The 23,259-nt window shown below is 33.0% G+C and overlaps 3 protein-coding genes across 3 annotated transcripts; 2 read left to right on the top strand and 1 right to left on the bottom strand.

Moving 5' to 3' along the window:
* Window positions 1-1,555: 1,555 nt before the first annotated feature.
* On the top strand, window positions 1,556-5,484 carry LOC132735902 (mevalonate kinase-like). The gene is made up of 5 exons (XM_060722934.1): window positions 1,556-2,284; window positions 3,010-3,055; window positions 3,791-3,881; window positions 4,543-4,668; window positions 5,359-5,484. Exons 1-5 carry the CDS (start codon window positions 2,041-2,043, stop codon window positions 5,482-5,484), a joined length of 633 nt encoding a protein of 210 aa, XP_060578917.1. The 5' UTR covers window positions 1,556-2,040.
* Window positions 5,485-5,551: 67 nt separating this feature from the next.
* On the top strand, window positions 5,552-14,523 carry LOC132735905 (uncharacterized). Its single transcript, XM_060722940.1, has 2 exons — window positions 5,552-8,119; window positions 9,406-14,523. The coding sequence occupies exon 2, from the start codon at window positions 9,407-9,409 to the stop codon at window positions 11,492-11,494; it is 2,088 nt and encodes a 695-aa protein (XP_060578923.1). The 5' UTR covers window positions 5,552-8,119; window position 9,406; the 3' UTR covers window positions 11,495-14,523.
* Window positions 14,524-14,671: 148 nt separating this feature from the next.
* LOC132735909 (ribosomal RNA small subunit methyltransferase NEP1-like) lies at window positions 14,672-23,214 on the bottom strand. Its single transcript, XM_060722943.1, has 6 exons — window positions 23,028-23,214; window positions 20,381-20,482; window positions 19,240-19,381; window positions 18,649-18,707; window positions 15,641-15,790; window positions 14,672-14,831 (listed from the first exon to the last, which is right to left on the bottom strand). Exons 1-6 carry the CDS (start codon window positions 23,136-23,138, stop codon window positions 14,718-14,720), a joined length of 678 nt encoding a protein of 225 aa, XP_060578926.1. The 5' UTR covers window positions 23,139-23,214; the 3' UTR covers window positions 14,672-14,717.
* Between the last annotated feature and the right edge of the window lie 45 nt (window positions 23,215-23,259).

Below are 23,259 nucleotides of genomic sequence, written 5' to 3'. Positions count from 1 at the left end.
TTAAGTTGGTTATTTCAAGGTCATGTTTTTTTGTAAGTTAATTTTTGCTGCATTTTTTTATATTTTTAATATTTTAGTCAAAGTTCATGTGTTGAATATACATTGTCTCTAATTCTATACAATGTATAAACAGATATAAATGTAAATGCATGAATGTTGTTAAATTCAGACAAATATCATAGATGCACACATCACAGTCCTTATTAGATAGGGAGTTGTTTAATTCAGTGACTTTAAAGATTGTTCAGCAGGACATTATTGTTGTGTATAAATATTATATGGTATTTTTAGTTTCTTGTATTTGGCCACTTTGAATTTGTGTTGTTCCAGTATTCCCACTTGAATACTGTATAATCACCCTTAGGATATGTTGCCTGCTTTTTAAATTTGTCTTTTGACATCTTGTCTGTAATATGCAGGCTTCATAACCTCAGATCCCCTCTCTAAATTCCATTTTTGTGTCGCCTCTACGGAGTAGTGGCGACATATAGGGATCACTTCTTCGTCGTCTGTCTGTCCGTCCGTCTGTCAGTCCGTCCGTCCGTCCGTCACAAAACTTGTCCGGACTACTCCTCATAAACTACTGGTGCAATTTCATCCATACTTTACAGGAATGATCAGTACCAAGTCTAATTGTGCATATTGTCAGCATTTTCCGGTTCAATGATTTTTGTCAGAGTTATGGCCCTTTAATAATTTTTAAGTTTGTCCGGACTACTTCTCTTATACCACTAATGCAATTTCAATGAAACTTTACAGGATTGATCTGTAGCTCAAGTCCTTGCGCATATTGCAAGGGTTTTCCAGTTGAATGATTTTTGGCCGAGTTATGGCCCTTTGACAAAAAGGTTTCTTTTTCTGTGTGTTGCCAGATACACAAAAGCTTGTCCGGACTACTCCTCATAAACTAGTGGTGCAATTTCATCCAAACTTTACAGGAATGATCAGTACCAAGTCTAGTTGTGCATATTGTCAGCATTTTCCGGTTCAATAATTTTTGTTTGAGTAATGGCCCTTTCATAATTTTTATTTTTAAAGTTTGTCTGGACTACTTCTCTTATACCACTAATGCAAATTCAATGAAACTTTACAGGATTGATCTGTAGCTCAAGTCCTTGCGCATATTGCACGGGTTTTCCGGTTGAATGATTTTTGGCTGAGTTATGGCGCTTTGATAAAAAGATATTTTTTTTCTGTGTGTTGCCAGATACGCAAAAGCTTGTCCGGACTACTCCTCATAAACTACTGGTGCAATTTTATCCAAACTTTACAGGAATGATCAGTACCAAGTCTAGTTGTGCACTGTCTGTCCGTCTGTCACAAAATTTGTCCCAACATGAAATTGGCCATAATGAGGCGACACATGTGATTACTGATCGCTCTTGTATTTAGTTCCGCCCATTGTTTTCTCGTTTAGGGCACACACTTTTTATTACTTGGGGACCATACGCCGCTTTTGATGGAATGGCACTACTGTGTCACATTGAAGGTTCCATGATAACCGCCATATTAACACATCTGCGGATGTTTCTAAATTCAAAATTTCACCATTTCATGTTTAAATGTTGAATTCTGCTTAAGCCAGCGCTAGGGGGCGTGGACAGTATATTGCACTTTCCAGTACCGTCCATGAACAGGCGCAATCAAACCGAGCCTGCAACATTTTACAATTTTACCATTTTGGGCTTTCTTTAAGGATTCTGTATTTCTCTATTTTATATTGTCTTTTATGTCTGGTGGTATTTAATATGGTTGTATACAACAGGAAGTAGTTTAATTCAGTCAGAGTCACTAACGATTGTTTCCTTGTATACTCATGTAAGTAAATATTGGTACATTCGTAGGTCTGTAATTCTGTACAATTTAATGGGCAGCATTTTGTTAAAAATCATATCTTTTATACATGTAAGAAATGATCCAGAATTGAATTTATTGTTTAAAATTTTAAACAATAATTTTGTCAAGTAAGGGCAGCCTATATATAGCTTTATACAGTTTAACCTTTCTTCAAAAAATATTTGATAAAACTTGCAACAATGAATGATTATGCTATTTTATGAATATATGAGGATGGATGATGAACATTTGACCCAGGCATCTAGATATGTTTTGTGTCATTATCATAAATGTATTATTTATTTCTATAAAGTTCCGGCACAGGATGAAAAGGGAGATAAAAAGTGGAAAGATGAAGACTTAGAACTTATAAATAAATGGGCATATGAAGGGGAGAGAATTCTGCATGGAACACCATCTGGGATAGACAACTCTGTAGCAACATTTGGTATGTCAATTTTGAGGGATTCATTTGACAAATTTTAATAGTCTGAGGAAAATTCTTGTAGAGATAGTACTTGTACAAGACTTTGTCAGTATTTCGTAAAATTGTGTTGGGTTTTGATCTATTTGTCCTATATTTATTTGTTGAAATAAACAAGCAATTATCATTGTATTGCAAGCAATACAAAAGTCCCCTACCAGTTAGAACCCTTAGCAACATTCTCAAGGGCCATTGGCCATACAATTATGCTGTTGTGGAAGTAATGAATGAATTTAAAATCTTTGGAGTTCTTAGTTTGTCTGTATCATAGTAGTGTGTTAAGTTTCCTGCCTAGTAAGGGCATTATGTTTATACAGCAGATAATCAAAAGATGAATATGTATAACTAATGTTTCAACTTTTCTCTATTTTATGTTAATTTATTGGAAATGTTCCAAGTTCTTAATTTATAATATCTAATTTATTGACCACTGTTATTAGAATTTTCGGATAAATTCTGTGCAAAAGCTTTATAAAGTATCAATAAAGAGAGATGACCTAGTTGTTAGGGTGTCTGTCTGTCAACCCTGGGGATTGAAGGTTTAAGCCCTACAAGGGTCACAACCATGTTTCCTCCTATGAGCCCAGTAACTTAAATGGAAAGTGGTTCAGATAATTTGGCCAAAATGAATTTTTGCATCAATTATCAGTAGTTTGACAGGAATGAATAAGTTGACATATATTTTTCAGGAGGTGCAATTAAATTTCAAGCTGGGAAGATTACTAAACTTAACAAGTAAGCTTTTCAAGTATTTGTATTGAGTTTTTACAGAATAACTGGTATTTCCTTCAAATTTACTGTAAACATTGCAGTTTATCTTTTAAACTGGGTCAAAAATGTAAAAGTTCAATGTATGCTTGACTGCACTTTACAAAATATTTCGAAATACGTCAATATTAGAGATATGTTGAAACATGTGTGTTGATACTAAAGATATGTGGATAAGAATATGTTGATAATAGAGTTGTGCCAAAAAAAATATGTTGATAACAGAGGTGTGTTGATAAAAATATGTTGAAACCAGAGGTGTGTTGATAAAAATATGTTGAAACCAGAGGTGTGTTGATAAAAATATGTTGAAACCAGAGGTGTGTTGATAAAAATATGTTGATAACAGAGGTGTGTTGATAAAATATGTTGATAACAGAGGTGTGTTGATAAAAATATGTTGAAACCAGAGGTGTGTTGATGAAAATATGTTGATAATAAGAGTTGTGTCGATAAAAATATATTCATGATAGAGATGTGCCAATGAAAAAAATGTTGATAACAGAAGTGTGTTGATAAAAATACATTGATAATAGAGATTATATTGTCAATAATATAGAGTTCCAGTTTATTCATGTACCAACATATATCATGTATAATATTATGTTTCAGAATTTTGCGAACCATTTAATCTGTCATAATTGTGTTAACAAAATGCTTAAAGATTATGTTATTTAAACTGAAACGCATTTTTTTTTGTAGTTTTCCAAGACTGAAAATTCTGCTGTCAAGTACAAATGTGCCAAGAAGTACAAAAGTTTTGGTGGGTAATGTTCGGGAAAGGTGTAACAGGGTATGTAATACAGTCAATGTTTTTTGTTCTACTTCTTTTTACTTAAACAGCACTCCACAGTCTTATGGCATTTAGGGACTGAAAATATTTTTCCAAGATGATTGAATCATTTGATGTAGTTCTAGACCAATAATGGAAGTGCAAAATATCTGATCATTCGCTCTTTCTGTTTTTTCCAGAATAATAATTTTTATTGAGCAAAATGACCAAAAAAAGAATAAGGTTGAAATGCTTTTCACTCATATTTGCTATAAATTCGCACAATAATAATTTTTCTATAAATACTAAGTTAATCCTACAAGAGAATGTAAACTTTTTAAATGTAAGGAAGGCATTTATCCTGATTAATGAAATTATGTGGTCATTTACAAGTGAAATAATGCATAATTAGGGTCTCTGTTCTGTTCAACAGAGAAACTTAGTTTTCATATAAACCTTGCTGCAACTACACACATCATTGATCTATTAAGTTCAGTGTTTTGTTAAGGAAGGCCAATGCATATGAATAGTTTAATATTACTACTTGTACCAGGTACTTATAATAATTATATACCTGCTTGTACTACACAGCCAGAAAGTAAGCTTAGTTGTTTGAGCTTTTAGTAATATCTTTAAACTGTGGCAGAAAAAAAATTAGTAACTATCACATGTTACTTATCAGGTACCAGATGTAATGCAGCATGTTATGGATGCTACAGAAGCTGTCACACATCAATGTGAGAAAATACTAGAAACCATGGCAACAGATTCTCAAAATGAAATAACCAGTCTATACACCAATTTGGAGGTAGGTGTCCTAATATTGCCTTCCCTTTCCCCCCCCCCCCCAAAAAAAAAACAGCAACAAAAAGCAACCCTGTTCATACAGATATAATAAGAAAAAGTGCATTACATGTAATTGATAAAATTGTAAAAGCATTTGCAATTGTTACTCAGTTTTTTAATATTCATGACTCAGGGCATTTTTGATTGCAATGATGGCCCTGGTATTTTCATTATCAAAATAACTGTCCAAAGGCAATTTGCGCTCAGCACATGAAAAGTACGGAAAAAACCAGTTTCTTTATACCAAAACTATCAACAAAACATGTAATTTCATAATAAGACTTATACTTTTATGCAGCATTAGCCTTAATGCATCTCTTTTTGTGCATTAATATTTTCAGAAGTCCTACTGCCTAGTGGAAATTAAGGTTATTAAATAAGTTATTATTTGAATATATGATGATGAATGTAGTTGTTTCTTAAATTACTCTTTAGTTATAGAAGAAACTTTCTGAAGATCTAGAGCTTATATAACATCACTTTATTTAATTAAAGCTAAATAGAAATATTATTGTTATTAAATGGAGAAAAGAAACAATAATAATTTCTTTATTTAGGAATTGGACTTGACATTAAGCCAGCACCTTCTACAAGCAATGGGTGAAAATCATGTGACTTTAATAAAAATATGTCATGTGACATCTAAATATAGACTGCATTTCCAAATGTTAACAGGAGCAGGTGGTGGGGTTGTGCATTTTTACTCTTCTCTTTAGACCAACAAACAAAACCTGGTAAGAATGATGTGATAAAGGAATTAGAAATGGGAAGGATTTAATTGTTTTATAACAGTATTGGGGAAGTTTTGGAGTGATGGTACATGAAACAGTTTACCAGAAAAAGTGTTTCCTAGATAAAAATATAGTTATGAACCAGGAATTGTGATAAGACCCTTGTGGGGCCCCATTTTGTTGCCCACATGGAAGATCGGGAAACTGAATGTGTCAGCCTTGTTAAATAAAGTTTTACTTCCTTACTTACTTTCATACATACTAACCATAATATGTGGTAATCTTATAAGGTTTTCACATTAGCTAAAACCTTGTACATTTGTTTACCAACTGTGGGTTGAACATGATTAGAAAATGACACACAAGTATACTTGAAAATTAGTAAGAAATTACATGACAGAAGTAACTTGAAACTGCTACATATACATGTATATAGAATTTTACTTCAATGATGATTATTCTAAATCAAAATACATATACTTCATTTATTTCCGAGAAATAAGTAATAATGAATATGATTATAAAGCTGTTTGTAAGTCAAGCTGTACTTTTACAGTTAAAACACGGATTTATATTACAATAATTTTGTAATATTGTAATATAAATCCGTGACTGAATACATAAAATAAAATGAAAAACATGTCTGTCACCAAAGTGTGAATCTGTTTTAACTCTAATATATAAATAGAGGATTTTCAGGTTTTTTCTATAAATACAGGATTTATTTTCATCGTGGTATGAAAATTAACATTTTACTAGTGGCGGGAGCCATGAGTGAAATATGATAATTTTCATATCACAATTTTCTGTTTATCATATACTTGTTCTGTTTTTCGACCATACAATTCAGACGACTTCTTCTTTCATTATGTGTATTGGCTGAATATAAGAAGTAGAATGTAGACCGGCAAGAAACCAGTGAAAATACACAAAATATGTTTCACTGTCGTGAAAAAAACATTTTTTTAGTAAAAATACAGAAAATAAAAATAAGGCTATATTATTTCATCAATATTTCTCAATATTTCACTTATCAGTATATAATACAGCAAACATCATTTTTTAGAGAAAAAAGTAAGATTTCTTCATGAATCGACAACAGCCGTGTAGCTAAAACTATATAAACATCACATTTATCCAATGAAAAGCAACGTTACAAACGTGCAGTATTATAAAAATTATAATGAATATGTACTCGTATATAAAGTTAAAATAGAAACACACTAGTACAGTTGAAGAGAAAATGAATAAGAACATTAGACAGAGTATTAGGGTTCAGGAGATCATTTAAACTAAATAAATAGTAAATTGATCCCAAAATAAAATTTCAAAACAGCTACATGTAAAGAATGCTTAGAAAAAACAAAAAACACAAAAATTCAATGAACATCATGTACATTGCCGTGTCAGTTCATGCTGTATGTGTGATATATTTGTATATTGGCAATCCAGGTTAATGATTTCTCAGAAAGTGTAACGTGGGTGTCGGACAAAAGATACAGAAGACGACAATAAAATTGAACGAGATGACCGGGAACTTCTGAACAATAGCAACAATAATTTCTGAAAGTTTTACGTGAAATACTCTGTATCATCCCTCTGTAATCACAGACGCTTGGGGGTCAGATCCTGCCCCCCAACGTGATACGCCCCTGTAAACACTCTGTCAAAAATATTTTAATATTTAAACACAAATTGGACATCTGCTACAACGATACAACTGGTTTTCAAACAATTTTTACATATCTGAAAAAATTACCTTTTACCATCAAGTCTCAATAAAGTACTTTATTGAGACTTAATCAAAAATAATTATATAAATTAATTTACAAATCGTTTAATTATGACAGTTTTTTGGGAAAAACCACCTAAAAACCAGTTAGGCAACTCAATACCCTGTAACCAAGGCTAGGACAAAGTGCCGATTAATAAAAAAAAAAATATAAACATTCTTAAGTTTTATTAATACCTTAATAATGTTACTATATATAGTAACAAAATTTAGGGTATTTCAGGGCCTAACAAGATACATGACCTTCTATTTGTATTTTAGTTGTGAGTATGTTACTGTCTTAATGACGTCAGGAAGCTTCCAAGAAAAAGATCTATTGTATTATCTTCATAACAGTTGCAAGGTCTATTATTTCTCAGAAACTAATAAATAATTTCCTTTTTTAGAAAGGGCTCACAAGAGTTTCATAACATTTAAATAATAGTTTAAGTGTAAAGGGAAGTAGAGCTGAAAATGAAATTTATTTGTTTTAAATGTAGTAAATTATGTAGACACTGCCAAACAAAAGTACTACATCTCTACTAATTACCAAAAAGGCAGAAGTAAGAAGCAAAAGATTGTTCAGCTAAATTGGTAATTAACCAATTAATAGCTTGAGGAAACTAAAACTGGACACCGAAAATAAGCTTTTGAAAATTAAAAGCATTTCTGGCAATAATGTGGCTTTAAGCTTTAATAGGAAATTTAATGTAGGTTTATTAAATTTTGTGGAAAATGAAATTAATGTCAAGTGTGTAGAAATTCATTGTTTTAAGTTATTTTGAAAGTCAGAAACAGAATAGAATGTAAAGGAGACGTACATTGCGGGGGAATAAATGATAAAGCAAATAACAACATACATTATTTGAGGCATTGCATTCAAAGAGTATTCACCTATTGGAAAATATAAGGTATTTATATTATTTTATAACAGTGTATTGTTTTCTTTAAAGGCCTTAGAAATGAATAAATATTTCATTCTTTAGAAAGGAAAAATCTTTAATTCTATAATTGTTTAAATAATGATTTAAGACCATGCCTGATGTTTATCACCTGAAAAAAGTAACCCTGTATGTAGAATTATTTGTCATATGTTTGACAATACTCATTCTAAAACTTGTTAATTTTCGGAAAGTTCTTTGTTAGTTTCCGTAATTTATTATGATTTACACTTAATCTTTAGTGAAATTATAGATCTCGATACTTAAATCAATAAATATTGCATGATGGCCTAATGGTAAGCACAACAGAATTGTGACCACGTAGTTGCAAGTTCGAATCTTGAACATATATATTTGTTTTTTTGTAGTTACTTATCTTTTATTTACTTTAATTATAATTGTAACCTGAGTTGTTTAATCGTGTGTTTCATTTCTCATTTAAATAAAATTAAAACATATATTTTTTTATTTCAATATCATATGTAGTCATAAAGTGGGTGACTTGCACGCAAAAAACATAGTGGTACGTTAAGTTTTGAAAAATATAATAAAAAAATCGTACAAGAAAACAAAAAAATGTCATTAAATGTTTGTTCCTACAATCTTTAATTAATGAAACTAACTTAACTTTAAGTATTACACTTTGACACTGAGGTTAGTTAAGGAAAATGTTATACTGGTAATTTTAAGTTATATTTATACCAATTTACAATACATTATAAAATTCTTAAGGTTTATAATGACCGATATTAAAATATCGCAGGTCAATATTGCGGTACAATACAAGCAGCAAAATGTAAACTAAGTGTAGATCTAGACTAGTAGACAGAAGCAAGAGAATATGGTAAATTATAATTGGCCAAAAATAAAAAGCTTTTGAGGAATAAAAATGATAGCATTTCTGAGGGATAATGGGCCAACAATAACAATAATGATGATGACAATAATAACAATTATGAATAACCTAAGTCTAATCAAAGAATGAACAATAATTACAAGGAAACAAGAATGTAATATTTCAAATTTACTTTTTTTTACTCGAAACTCAGTAGCTAATAAAAATTTTAAGCTTGACCTGGTGTTGTACATGTGTTCCTCACCTTTTTAAATCATTGAAAAAAGAAGAGAAGTTATCCATTGATAGAAATTGTGTTCCTCCCCTTTTTAAATCATTGAAAAAAAAGAAGAAAAGTTATCCATTGATAGAAATTGATTGTACATGAAAAAAGATAAATCTATACAATCTGACATTTCAGAATGTCTGAAGCACCAGATTACACAGAGGCAGCGTCACTGAAACTATCAGAAGTTCTTGCTGATATAGGCGTGAATACCAGAATGATACTGAAGAGGAGGAGAGCAACGCTTCTGTTTGAATCAATGACAAACATGTCTTGTTATATATTAGGTTTAAACATGATACGACAATACATAATGGGTAGTCAAGCAGAAGGCACAACTACACCAGGACTAAACTCAGATACTGACTTAATTATCTGTTCTAACATTTTCCATGTGATACAAGATTGGAGTGACTGGCAACCTGGTGTAATAAATCTACTGATGATTCAAGATCATTCTGTATCCCCAGGTTACTGTCAACTTCAATTGTTAAGTCCTGAAGAACCTCTACCTTTCCCCGAGTGGGGAATTATGCTCTCTACTTTATCAGACCTTATCAGAACAGACAGAATTGGAAGAATATGTTTTAGGAATTCTTTTTTAACAAGGTCTGCTTTAAGTTTGAGTGGATTAGTACGGCATGGTCCAGCATATTCATCAGTAGAGAAGGATGTAGTTTTTGCTTTTACCAGTTCAACATGGCCGTTACAAGCTAGACAATGGTTGCACCAACAAAGTGTTGGTCAATGGCCTACTGATGAAATCAAACAATACTGCTGTAGTTCTGGTTGTTTTCTTGTTGGAGTTGGTGGTCAACATGGCAGTGAAAATGAGGATCTTGAATGGAGGATATCAACATGTTCAGCTGAGAAATGTTTAATGTATAACCTAAATATTACACAGATTCGCTGCTATGTCCTGATGAAAATGATAATAAAAACATTCATAAATCCATTGTTTAATGATGTGATTTCTAGTTACATGTGTAAGACAGTTTTGTTCCACTGTATTGAAGGTACCCAGTCTATTATTTGGCAGGAAAATAACTTAATTGTATGTTTATCGTTGTGTATTCATGATTTGTACACTACCATTCTTAATGAAAATTGTCCACATTTTTTTATTCCTGAAAACAACTTGATGAGAGGGAAGATTACACCTGAAGTCAAACCTTTCATACTGGATATACTTCAGCGTATCATCAACAGCAACGGGGTAGCACTACTAGGAATCAAGTGTGATGATCTTGGTACAAGGCTTCAGCTTAAGTTCAACAATATATTAATATGCCCATTCAGAACATATGACGATGTTTTAAAGAAACTACTAGAAAGCCTAAGTTGTTTTTTTTTATCTGATCGAGTTATAATGTACATGATTTTGAATATGGAACCAGTACAGGTATCAAACATGTTAAAGCAGGCTATTTCTGACCTAGTTAGTCTTCAATGTCATGGACTAGACAAGACAGCTCGCAATCTTCTAGCATCAAAGGTCTGTTCAATGCTAGGATCTGTTTTAGCTTCTATCGACATACAACAGTATAATACAATATCAGCTGAGACTCTCAAATGGATCTCCCTGGGTCTAAACGCTGATGTTGCATCTAGTAAACTCAAACTTGCCTCAATGCTATACTGTACAGGGCAGTTTAGAAGAGCCGAAATTGTTCTCTGTGATATTGAAAAGCATTATGACCTTAAAATTGTTGAGCCTATTTGTCCACACTACATAACAGCACATTTAACTTACAATGCAGGATGTGATTTACAGATTGAAGAAGCAATGAAATGCACAGTAGCAAACTGTGTACAATTTTGGCCATGTGAAGTCTATTGTTCTCCAAAGGAATTAAGACAGGAAATGTTTCGATCTACAGAAGAGGACAAAGCTTTCAGAACATTGCACGACTTCTGGATGAACAGTGCTGAAGTGGATTCTCTAACTTTCCTCTACTTTCTACAGTACAAGATATACAGCCATCTCAACAAACAAGAAGATAAACGTGTGGCACTCTCTAAACTTACCAGAACCATTGAACAAGAACCAAGATTAGCTCACGAGGAAACAGCCTTGAATTTATTGGGGCAGTGCATGGAACAGGAACACAGACCTATAAATGCATTACAGTGTTATTCCCTGTCACTGAATATAAGGAGGAGAAACAATGCTGCAAAGATTCATATCTGCAGACTTTTGAGTACACTTATAAATAACAGATAGTTAAAACCTATACAGTCATGTATCAATAAGGACAATAAATGGTTTAGATTTATTTAACCACTATCATTCTGTCCTTCATACACCAGAATGGAAGATTAAAGGCTCATTATGCCTAAGAAATGATAATTATTTTCCTTCTTTAGAAAGGGCAAAAATGAGTTTTACAATGTTTAAATAATGGTTTAAGAGCATGTTTAATGTCTGTTACCTGAAGAAAATGGCGTGTAATGTGAAATCACTTTTCATAAAAGTTGCAAAATGTAAACAAAGTTGTATATTGACTTCCATACAAAATTATTTTACTATATCACTATATCTGTACTAACTGCCAGCATGCAACAGAAGCAAAAAATGGTTCGGATACTAGTAAATGGCTTATTAGGAATTTCTTTTGGAAACTTTGACAGGACATAGAAAATAAAAGTATTTTAAGGGCATAATGGGCCTTTAACTTGATTTAAGTATTTAATAGCCAAGTGGTATAAGTACAAGTTTCACAGTGACAATAACAATAAAATCCTTGTTTTTCAAGTATCAAATTATTGAAATAATATTGTGATACATACTTAGTGATCAACAGGAGAAGCAGATATTCAAATACAAGTCAATCACAGTGAACATTTATTTTATAGCATCTTTTTCATTAATTCATCATTTTCATCATTAATCAATTGTTGCAAAACATGAAAGGAAAACATATTGTACAGCAAAATAAATGCTTTTTAGAGAAAGCTATCAATTATGTCAGTGCATGTATTTAATATATTATAACTTTGTAAGATTTATTACTATGTAAATAAAATTTAATATTTATTTCTTTCTTTTATACTTTTATTATTATGAAATTTCATCTAATAAGTCCATGGACACATAATTGTCCTATGTAAAGATATTGCTTTCCACTATTTAGGCTCAGGTAGCTTTTTTTAAAGTGAAATAAGTAAGAATTTGATAAAACAATAAAAGTCCTCTACTTGAAAGATCCTTACTCTAAATAGAACCAAATATTGATGCTTGACATTTATAAAACTAGAAATTTGTCCAAAGGACACTTATGCCACTGCTTCATTTTTGCTTTTCAGTGTCAATTATTAAGACATACTAATAAAATTAATTTTCTCCAGCCTTTTAATATTGTTAGATAAGAATTACACATCAAGTTTTCCATGACCTGGAATTGATTACCTCAAAATCAATATGGGTCATTACCTGGCCATGTAAAATGTTCCTAACAAGTTACATATACCAGCACTCTCTTATTGGATCAGAAATGGTAATACACAGTGATGAATTAAGTGTGACCGTGACCATATATTCCAACCAAGCAACATATACCACAGCTTATTCCCTTCTCAACTTACAGATTAAAAAATGGTAATTAAAACACAGTGTACTTGTTACTGTAACCTTTTGACCTTACAAGATTGTCTAATGGCTATAGGTAATGCCCCTACCAAGGTACATAAACCATGGCTTATTCTTTCTCAAGTTATTGATCAGACAATGATTGTACACAAAAAATTGCTGTGACCTTGACCTATTGACCACAAAATCACTAGGGACCATCTCCTGGCCTTGGGGTGAAGTTCCTTCAAAGGAACAGAAGCCAAGGCTTATTGTATCTTAAAGTTAATTGATCAAACAAAGATTGTCACTGTAACCTTGACCTTTGACCAAATGATTTCAGAAAAAGTTAAGATCATCTAGTCTGGCTATAGGGTATGTCCCTAGAAAGCTACACGATAGCCATGGCTTATTCCCTCTCAAGTAAATGAATCAACAAAAACTTCAAACCAAGTGTCACTGTGAGCAGGATGCTGACCTTCAAAATCAAAAGGATCATCTACTGCCAAAGATTAATTTCCTACCAAGAAAAACCACAGCTCCTTCCTCAAGATAATGATCATGCATAAGGATGGTTTGGCCAATCCAATCCATGCAAATAAGTGGTGGCATGAGAAGGAAAAAACCTTATTACTTTACAAGAGGGCCATGATGGCCCTGAGTAGCTCACCAAAAACAACTGCTTTTCAGTGTTGGAAATTATCCATTGTCAATATTTTCTGATATTAAATTTGAGCCAATCAAATTAATATGAGCAAACTTGATAAAGGACTACCTAATAATGCTACAAAGTTTGGTGATCATCTATCAATTATTTCAGTAGGAAATGATGTTCAAAGCTATTTCTATTTTTAGCTTTAGCGGACCCTAAAATGGGCCAATCAAATTAATATGATCAAACTTGATAAAAGACTACCTAAGCATGCTACAGACAATATTTGGTAATCATTCATCAATTAGTTCTGTAGAAATACACGTTTAAAGGTATTTCTATTTTTAGATTTAGCTGCCCCTAGATTGGACCAATCACAATAATATGAGCAAACTTGGTATAAGACTACCCAAAAATGCTACAGACAAAGTTTGGTGATCATCTATCAATTAGTTCTGTAGAAGATGTCTAAAGGTTTTTCTATTTTTAGCCCTAGAGACCCCTGAAAGGGGCCAATCAAATTAATATGAGCAATTTGATAAAAGGCTACCCAAGAATGCTGCAGACAAAGTTTGGTGATCATCCATCAATTAGTTCTCTAGATATAGATGTTTTAAGTTATTTCTAATTTTAGCTTTGACAAAGTTTGATGATGATTGGTTCAAAAATGTGACCACTAGAGTGTTCACAAGGTTTTTCTATTTTTAGCTCCTGTGACCTAGTTTTTCATCAGAGATGACTCATGTTCGAACTCATCCAAGCAATTGACTAGACAAGCATTCTGACCAAGTTTGATGATGATTGGTTCAAAAATGTGACCACTAGAGTGTTCACAAGGTTTTTCTATTTATAGCTCCTGTGACCTAGATTTTCATTGGAGATGACCCATGTTCGAACTCATCCAAGCAATAATCTAATCTAATTTAGCTCCTTTGACCTAGTTTTCCATCCGAAATGACCCAGTTTCGAACTCATCCGAGGAATTGACTAAACAAGCATCCTGACAAAGTTTGATGATGATTGAGTCATAAGTGTGACCACTAGTGTGTTCACAAGCAATTGTGGACGTACGACGGACGACGGACATTCACCGATCCTAAAAGCTCACCCTGAGCTAGCTCAGGTAAGCTAAAAAACAAAAAAACATTGTATTATAATACAGAGATAAACAAAGATAAAACTGTATTTTTACATCTTTTAATATTAAACACACAAAATATAATTTGATCACATGATGTCCCATTTCTCTTCAAAGGCATTACACAGTTTTGCACAAGTTAAAGCAGCAGAGAGTGGATAATTACTGATTGAGTATTCCTCTTCTGTATAGTCTGTATCAATCTGCAATATAAATATAGTTTAACATTAAACTATAGTCTGTTCCAAAATACAAGGGTCTTGTCCAGGACCATATATGTCATCTACTTATAGTTTATTCAAATTATAGCAGTAACTATGAAAGGAGTGATGACTCAGTGGTTAAGGTGTCTGCCTCTTATCCTAGAAATCACCGGTTTGAACCCTACTCCTGGTCACAACCAGGTTTCTTTATATGACACCACAAACAGGTTTCCTCATGACACCACAACCAGGTTTCCTCATGACACCACAACCAGGTTTCTTCATATGACACTACAACCATATTTCTTCATATGACACCACAACCAGATTTCCTTATATGACACCACAACCAGATTTCTTCATATGACACTACAACCAGATTTCTTCATATGACACCAGTACTGGTTTAGTTCAGGAAGTGGATTTGAAAGTGATTGATTTAACTTAAAAGAACTTGTTTTGCAAACAAGCTCATATAAATGTGTTTAAACTATAATGTCACTAAACTGATATGAACTCCTTTGTGTGGCTTTAAAAGAAGTGCATCATTACCCAATTTGTGTGGCTTTAAAAGAAGTGCATCATTACACAATTTATGTGGCTTTAAAAGAAGTGCATCATTACCCAATTTGTGTGGCTTTAAAAGAAGTGCATCATTACACAATTTGTGTGGCTTTAAAAGAAGTTGATCATTACACAATTTGTGTGGCTTTAAAAGAAGTTGATCATTACACAATTTGTGTGGCTTTAAAAGAAGTGTGTAGTCTGAATTACAGGAGATAAACATGTAAGCTCTATATTAAACTTACACTGCCATGAGCCATGGCCCCTACCACAAACACTACAGGATCATCAGAAGGAACTAAGGTCCGTGGATCAACACATTTCTCCGCTTTAAATGACATACCAATCTTCTTACATCCTATAGGTAAATGATCTGTCACTGGGTTCTTTATAACCTAAAACACAGAAACAAAACTGGTTTACAAGGCAAGATAGTAAAATGGTAAAGGATACATTTGTCAGACACATCTGAAGAACCAAGTTTTTGTAAAAATAGTCGTGACATAATAAAGTGAATATTTATGAAGCCAAATAAAGCTTGACATTAAGCATGTTTATATTCATCTGTAACTATCGCTCATGCCGAAGTTTCTAATTTCTGTAGAACAGCACAAACACTAACATATGCTTAGGAAGGGCTGAGTCAAACCAATAGTGTCCCCTTTAAGCTTTTCAAAAGACTACTCGGTTAGTGTTGATCACAAAAAACAAAAGTGTCCCCTTTAAGTTTTTCATATGACTAACTCGGTTAGTGTTGATCACAAAAAACAAAAGTGTCCCCTTTAAGTTTTTCATATGACTAACTCGGTTAGTGTTGATCACAAAAAACAAAAGTGTCCCCTTTAAGTTTTTCATATGACTAACTCGGTTAGTGTTGATCACAAAAAACAAAAGTGTCCCCCTTAAGTTTTTCAAATGACTAACTCGGTAAGTGTTGATCACAAAAAACTAAAGTGTCCCCCTTAAGTTTTTCAAATGACTAACTCGGTTAGTGTTGATCATAAACTAGAACTGTGTCCAAAGGACACGGATGCCCCCAGACAACATATATATGGTATATAGTGAAAAAATCAACAAATGGCCATAATTCTGTTAAATTTGGTCCCAGCAAAAATTCCTTCCTTTACTTCCATCTACACATTAAGGTTGTTCATCCCTGGAAGTTTAAGCAAAATCTGCCATCCGGTTTAAGAGGGGTTGCGTTCACAAAATTTCTATATGGTATATGGTGAAAAAATCAACAAAGGGCCATAATTCTGTTAAATTTGGGCGCAGCAAAAATTCCTTCCTTTACTACCATCTACACATTAAGGTTGTTCATCCCTGGAAGTTTAAGCAAAATCTGCCATCGGGTTTAAGAGGAGTTCGTTCACAAAATTTCTACATAGTATATAGTGAAACAAGAGCTGTCACAGGAGACAGCCAAGCTCGACTAATAAAATACTGAACGCAGTAAGGAGGACAAAACTATGAAAGAAAAATCAATTATGTATTAATATGTATTAAGTTATAGTAAAAAAATAACATATGTTAACATAAATTCCAAGATCAAGGGAAATAATTCTAGAAATAGTCACGCTAGAGTTATGAACCTTGTCACACAACATGTGTGTTATGATAAGAAATATATATTTGAAGTTTGAAGTAGATACCTTAAAAAGTAAAGAAGTTATAATATTTCTTAAAGAAAATCCTAAGTTCAAAGAGAGATAAATCTGTAAAAATTGCTTCAAGAGTTATGAACATTGTCACATAAAATGTAATTGATGATAAGGAATAAGTATTTGAAGTTTGAAGTAGATACCTTTAAAACTAAAAAAGTTATAGTAAAAAATAACATTTTTCTAGTAAAAAAATCTAAGTTTATGGGGAGATAATTCTTGTAATATTGGTGCTAAAGTTATGACCCTTGTCACATAAGATGTGGTTGATGATAAGGAACATATATTTGAAGTTTGAAGTTGATACCTTAAGAAATGACAAAGTTATAGTGAAAAATATTTTACTGCACCAAAACTTGAATCTGAAATCTAAGTTCAAGGGGAGATAAATCTGAAATTATTTGTGCTAGAGTTACGAACCTTGTCATATAAGATGGGGATGATGATAAGGTACATATATTTGAAGTATGAGGGTGATCCTTTAAGAAATAAAGAAGTAACAGTAAAAAATATTTTTTAAGGAAAATTCTAAGTTCAAGGGGAGATAAATCTTAAAAACATTGGTGCTAAAGTTATGACCCTTGTCACATAAGATGGGGATGATGGTAAGCTACATTTATTTGAAGTTTGAAGTTGATACCTTAAGAAATAAAGAAGTTACAGTAAAAAATAGTATTTTTTAAGGAAAATTCTAAGTTTAAGGGGAGATAAATCTGAAAATATTGGTGCTAGAGTTATGAACCTTGTCACATAAGATGTGGTTGATGATAAGGAACATATATTTGAAGTTTGAAGTTGATACCTTAAGAAATGACAAAGTTATAGTGAAAAATATTTTACTGCACCAAAACTTTAATCTGAAATCTGGACGCGGACGCCGGGGCGAGTAGGACAGCTCTCCATATACTTCGTATAGTCGAGCTAAAAATCAACAAAGGGCCATTATTCTGTTAAATTTGGTTGCAGCAAAAATTCCTTCCTTTACTACGATCTACATATTAAGGTTGTTCATCCCTGGAAGTTTAAGCAAAACTGCCTTCCGGTTTAAGAGGAGTTGCGTTCACAAGATCTCGGGACGGACGGACGGACTGACGGACAAGTGCAAAGCTATATGCACCCCACTTTGTGGGAGCATAAAAACAAAAGTGTCCCCCTTAAGTTTTTCAAATGACTAACTCGGCAAGTGTTGATCACATCATTCTATTCATTCCAAGGAACATTACTATTGGTAAATTGATTATATAACAATTTAAATAAGGACAGTATCTTTCATTATCATATGTAAAACTTTCAGGTACAAGCTTACTTGATAGCTTCCTTACATGAAAGAATTCAATGTTTTGTAGGCAGCCTTGGCAACAGCAAAGTAAGCTGTCTTAGCAAGAGCAAAGTAAGGGACCTAGGCAAGAGCAAAGTAAGCAACTTTGGCAAGAGCAAAGTAAGCAGCCTTGGCAACAGCAAAGTAAGCAGCCTTGGCAACAACAAAGTAAGCAGCCTTGGCAACAGAGACCCATAATGATGGCGAGTATGGTGAATAAGAATTTGTTGACAAACATGACATACAGTAGTGAGTACCGAAATAATGTATTTACCTTTAACAATTTTTGAGGACCATCAGCTGCATGTATACTGAGCTTGTGTAATAACTGAACTGAAATAAAAGAGCAACAATTCAGTTAATTTAGTAAGAAAATTTGTGGTTTTGTCACCAGTTAAGTTAGAAAGGCACCATAAGAGCTTTACAGTCTCAATCTTTAAGATTTTTCATTAAATATTTACACTTAATTAGAAATCAACTTTTTACAGACCTATAAATTTAAATAGATTTGTATTCTCATAATAAGAGATCAATAAAAACACTGTAAATACATTTTGTACAGATATTGTTAACCTCTTTTTGTTTTGCTTGTCAAACCCCAAAAAATTTTGAAAAAATATTTTTTTAAAATGCTTTAAGTATTTTTTTAACCATATTTAAGTCGTTTGAAAAACAAAAACTCCCAATTATATAATAAACTTTCGAGATCATTTCCCTAAACCCAAACTGGTTCATATAAAGAAACATGATCATGACCCCATTAGGACTTTAAACCATGATTTCTGAGTTGAGAGGCGGACAACATAACCACTAGGCCACAGCTTCCTTTAGTAGCAATGTTAGAAGATGAATATTGATAGCATACCCATCAGACCACTAAATCTGTCAAAAGTTCTCGGTATCCTTGTCTGAGGGTTGACCTCTATGAGGACATTTTTCTCTGTGTGTATATAAACTTGTAACAAACCAGCTCTGTTTAACGGGCTGTCCAGTAACATCAACAGGCACTGTAATCAAGACAAGAAATTATAAATATCCAGCCAGGGCTACAGATAACATTTTGTGTATATTGGGTGATTACCCCTTGTTTTGTGATCTATTGGGTTTTTTCTATTTTCTTAGAGTTATTTCTGTTACCCTCTCTAACCAATTTGGGTTATAAAGCACAAGTTCATGTATTTAACCCAAAATTTCTGAACTTCTTTTAGTCTAAATTAGACTGTTGTAGGTTTTGTATGGTAATTAAAAAGGTACTTACTTCTATGCTTTATGGTTTATTGGCCTAGGAGATTTCCAAGCTACCTGATATAATTTTAATGTTAAAACAGTCTGAAACAGTTTGATCTGCCTTATGTACCGCATTAAGTATAACATACATCATTACGTACCAGTTCAAATGTAGTTTGCATAAATAAGAGTTTATTTATTTTTTCTTACCCTTAGTTATTATTTCTATTGTGGTTTTTGACACATTAGTTGGGTAATTACGCAAATACGCATGTTATCTGCAGCCATGTCCAGCAGAAGGAAAACAGTCTCACTATTGTTTAAAACGTTTTGTAATGAGGTTGGCTGTAATTTTTTCAATTTAATTATGAAAAATAAAGCTTACTTCCCTTGACATCTCTATATTTCCAAAATTTATAGTAATTTTCCTCGACATTATTTTTTTTTTAAATTTATCATTCAAAATGTGTTCCACAGAAAGGAATGAAAGACACTTTGGTTAAAAAATGAGTACTACCATTTAAATGTCTCGTTTATGATAACACTGGGTATTTCCTTTTTTGGCATTTGTTATACATACATGTATTTTGTTCATTTCATAAGGTCTGAAAATTTTGCATTATAACTTGGCTTCATGGCCACCTTCACTATAACCATTCATGTGCAAAGAAATATTCAAATCAATGCTATATCTTTTGTGTCTCACTTTTGTGATTCTCTAAGAAACATCCAATTTTAATTCACATAATGCTTCCTCAGAACATGGGAAAAATGCAAACCTGATGTGTAATATCTGGTCGACAGGTTGAAATATCTCTTTTAAACTTTTTTGCCACACTTTTATGTTTGTCACAGTTCAGAAGCTCAAATGTTTTCCCATTCTGAAATTGTAAAATAGATAATTTTGCACCAATTACTGTAAATGTACATGTATGTTAAAATACATAATTTTACCCTTAATACTGTATGTTAAATAACAATTTATTTTAAGACTGAAGTTACACAAAATTCATTATAAAAAGATCAACATATGAAGGTAAAGATACAACATTTCAGAGTAATAAATAGATGTAATAGCAAAGTTAGAAATTAACTGTGAACAAGATTGTAAACATAAAGAATGTGTCCCTTTTATTTTAATTAGCTAAAGTTAAAGTACTTAATTACTGTTTCTGAGGAACATGATGAGAATTTTATGTTTAATATCAAAATGATTTATTATAATTATGGTAAAAAAGAAAAGGGGAGCGCTGAAAAGTACTTGGGTGTTTACATCACTTCTGACCAAACACATGACCCAGGTTACATGAAATGCAATATTCCATCAAAACAGAAAACAACTACACTAGAAATGTGTCCATAGAACACGGGTGCCCCCACACTCCACCGATTTGTTAATCTTATGTCTCTAGGTCAATTTTTTTTGTTGCTACATCTGCCCAAGTTGAAAACTAAAAATCTTGTATTAAGTAAAGGGCAAATACTACAAATACTGAGTAAATCCACAAGAGAACCCCAAGATGCATAAGTACACATGCTGAGCACCATTCCTGTAAGGTCTCATGACTCTAGGTCAAATATTTTTTTGAGTAACGTGTGACACAAGTTGAAAATTGGAATTTTTTTTTAAGTCAAGGGCAATTACTCTAAAAATACTAAAAATATCCACACGAAAATACCCAGGTGCGCAACTACACATGCTGAGCAACATTCTTGTAAGGTTTCATGACTCTAGGTCAAATATTTTTTGAGTTACGTGCAACACAAGTTGAAAATTGAAATTTTTTTCTACGTCAAGGGCAATAACTCTAAAAATACTAATAATATCCACACAAAAATACCCAGGTGCACAACTACACATGCTGAGCAACATTCTTGTTAGGTTTCATGACTCTAGGTCAATTACTTTTTGAGCTACGTGCCACACAAAAAGGGAACAGAAGGACTGATTGACAAGGGTAAAAATCTAGATCCCCCCCCACGCATAGTTGGGGCACTAAAATCCTTGCATGACAACAACTCTAGCTCAGTCTGGAGTCCAAATATCACTGAATGACTAACTTTATCAGAGCATTGGGCTGCTCTGTTGTTGGGCTTTGCAAACAAAGGAAAAAAAGTAGCATAATACGGGGAAGTCAAAGACCGGGCCCGCGAAGCAGGTCCGGGCTTTGGCTTGCCCGGCTATAGACTACACGTGTCTATTAAAAAAAATTAAAAAAACAATAGAAAAAAATATATAGAATTCTATACCTATCAATGAAATTTTCAGTGTCAGTTCTAGTCGGGCGCCGCCATTTACAATGTAACTCAATGATAAAAGGCGGGGTATTCCGATAACGGAACAAATCTCAACTTTTCGGATTAATAATAATCGTCGAGTGTTCCGAGTGAAAACGGAAGCAGTGCATGTAATATCGAATGACACCTTTAAAACAGAAAGAATGAAAGGAAATTTTTTAACAACTTCCCCGTTCATAGGCTTTGCCTAATTTCATATTAGTAATACATATATATAAATTATTTGAAGTTGACCATGCAGGTAGAACAGTATGAAAATCTGAAAATTCCTGTTGACAAGTGTGTTATTAAGATCACAATAATAAAGCTTCCATTTACGTTTCGCTTACAGTGGAAATTGTCCTGCATGTTGAGTGGTACATTGCAGGGCCTTTCAGCATTATAAGCAACAGGAGAGAGGAGTTAGTCCAAATGGAACACAGCTGATTTAAAGCGGTCTACTGTCTTAGCTTGTGCAACACTATCACTCAATTTATTCCATTTATTCACTCTAAGTTTATTTACACGGACAGGCGTCAAGTAGTCTTGGCAAGCCAGCAGGGACGACGCAAGCCCGGCCACCTAATAAACCTTTGTTAGTCTGTTGGCTTTCCTTAGGTGCTGAAGTTAACGTAGTTTCAGGTCTCGAAGCATTAAAGAGTGACACACCCAGTGAACCTGGTTGTGTAGTGGCCTGTGATAACCCTAGCAGACCGTTTCTGGACCTTCTCAAGCTTGTCAATGTCTCTATGGAGGTATGGATCACAGACGATCAAACTGTATTCCAGGGTGAAGAGTACCAGAGACTGGAATTCTGTTTTGCGACAAGATTCAGGGCTGTGTTTCAGGTTCCTTCGGGCTTCACCAACATAAACTATAACAAGCCTGTAATGTCTGATATATTGGATTAAGAAATCCTAAGCTAAGGTTGAGTTTGCCTTCTTCAGTTCTTGGTAATCTTGTTAATGTGGTTTTTAGTGCAAGAGATTATCTTTCCTCTAACTCAGAACAAAAATATCTCAAAATTTAGCTATGTCACGTCAAAATAAATTGACTTGCAGTGGAAACAACTTTTCTGTAGATCTACATGTTCTTAGTTAATATCGCGAAATTACATTACAAATACATATTTCTTGTTATGTTTCCTACCTTTACAGACTCAAGTGACGCTTTTTCTAATATGACGATCAAACGCTTTTCATTTGACGTTTTTGGCACACTTTTGATAATTTTCTCTTTTTCTGGAGCCTTTGATGCCATGTTTAATTTATTATATTTTTAATTTTTCACGTGTTTACAAATTTGGATTAACGCCGAACAAATCCGAATTAATTGAAGAGTACGCTTCAGTCGCCAATGTAAACAACTTTTATTTATCGTT

Source organism: Ruditapes philippinarum, unplaced genomic scaffold, assembly GCF_026571515.1.
Source record: "Ruditapes philippinarum isolate M1 unplaced genomic scaffold, ASM2657151v2 ctg4677_1_1_1_1, whole genome shotgun sequence".
Classification (NCBI taxonomy): Eukaryota; Metazoa; Mollusca; class Bivalvia; order Venerida; family Veneridae; genus Ruditapes; species Ruditapes philippinarum.
The sequence above is the reverse complement of the archived record's forward strand: the minus strand, read 5'-3'. Positions and strand labels throughout refer to the sequence as shown.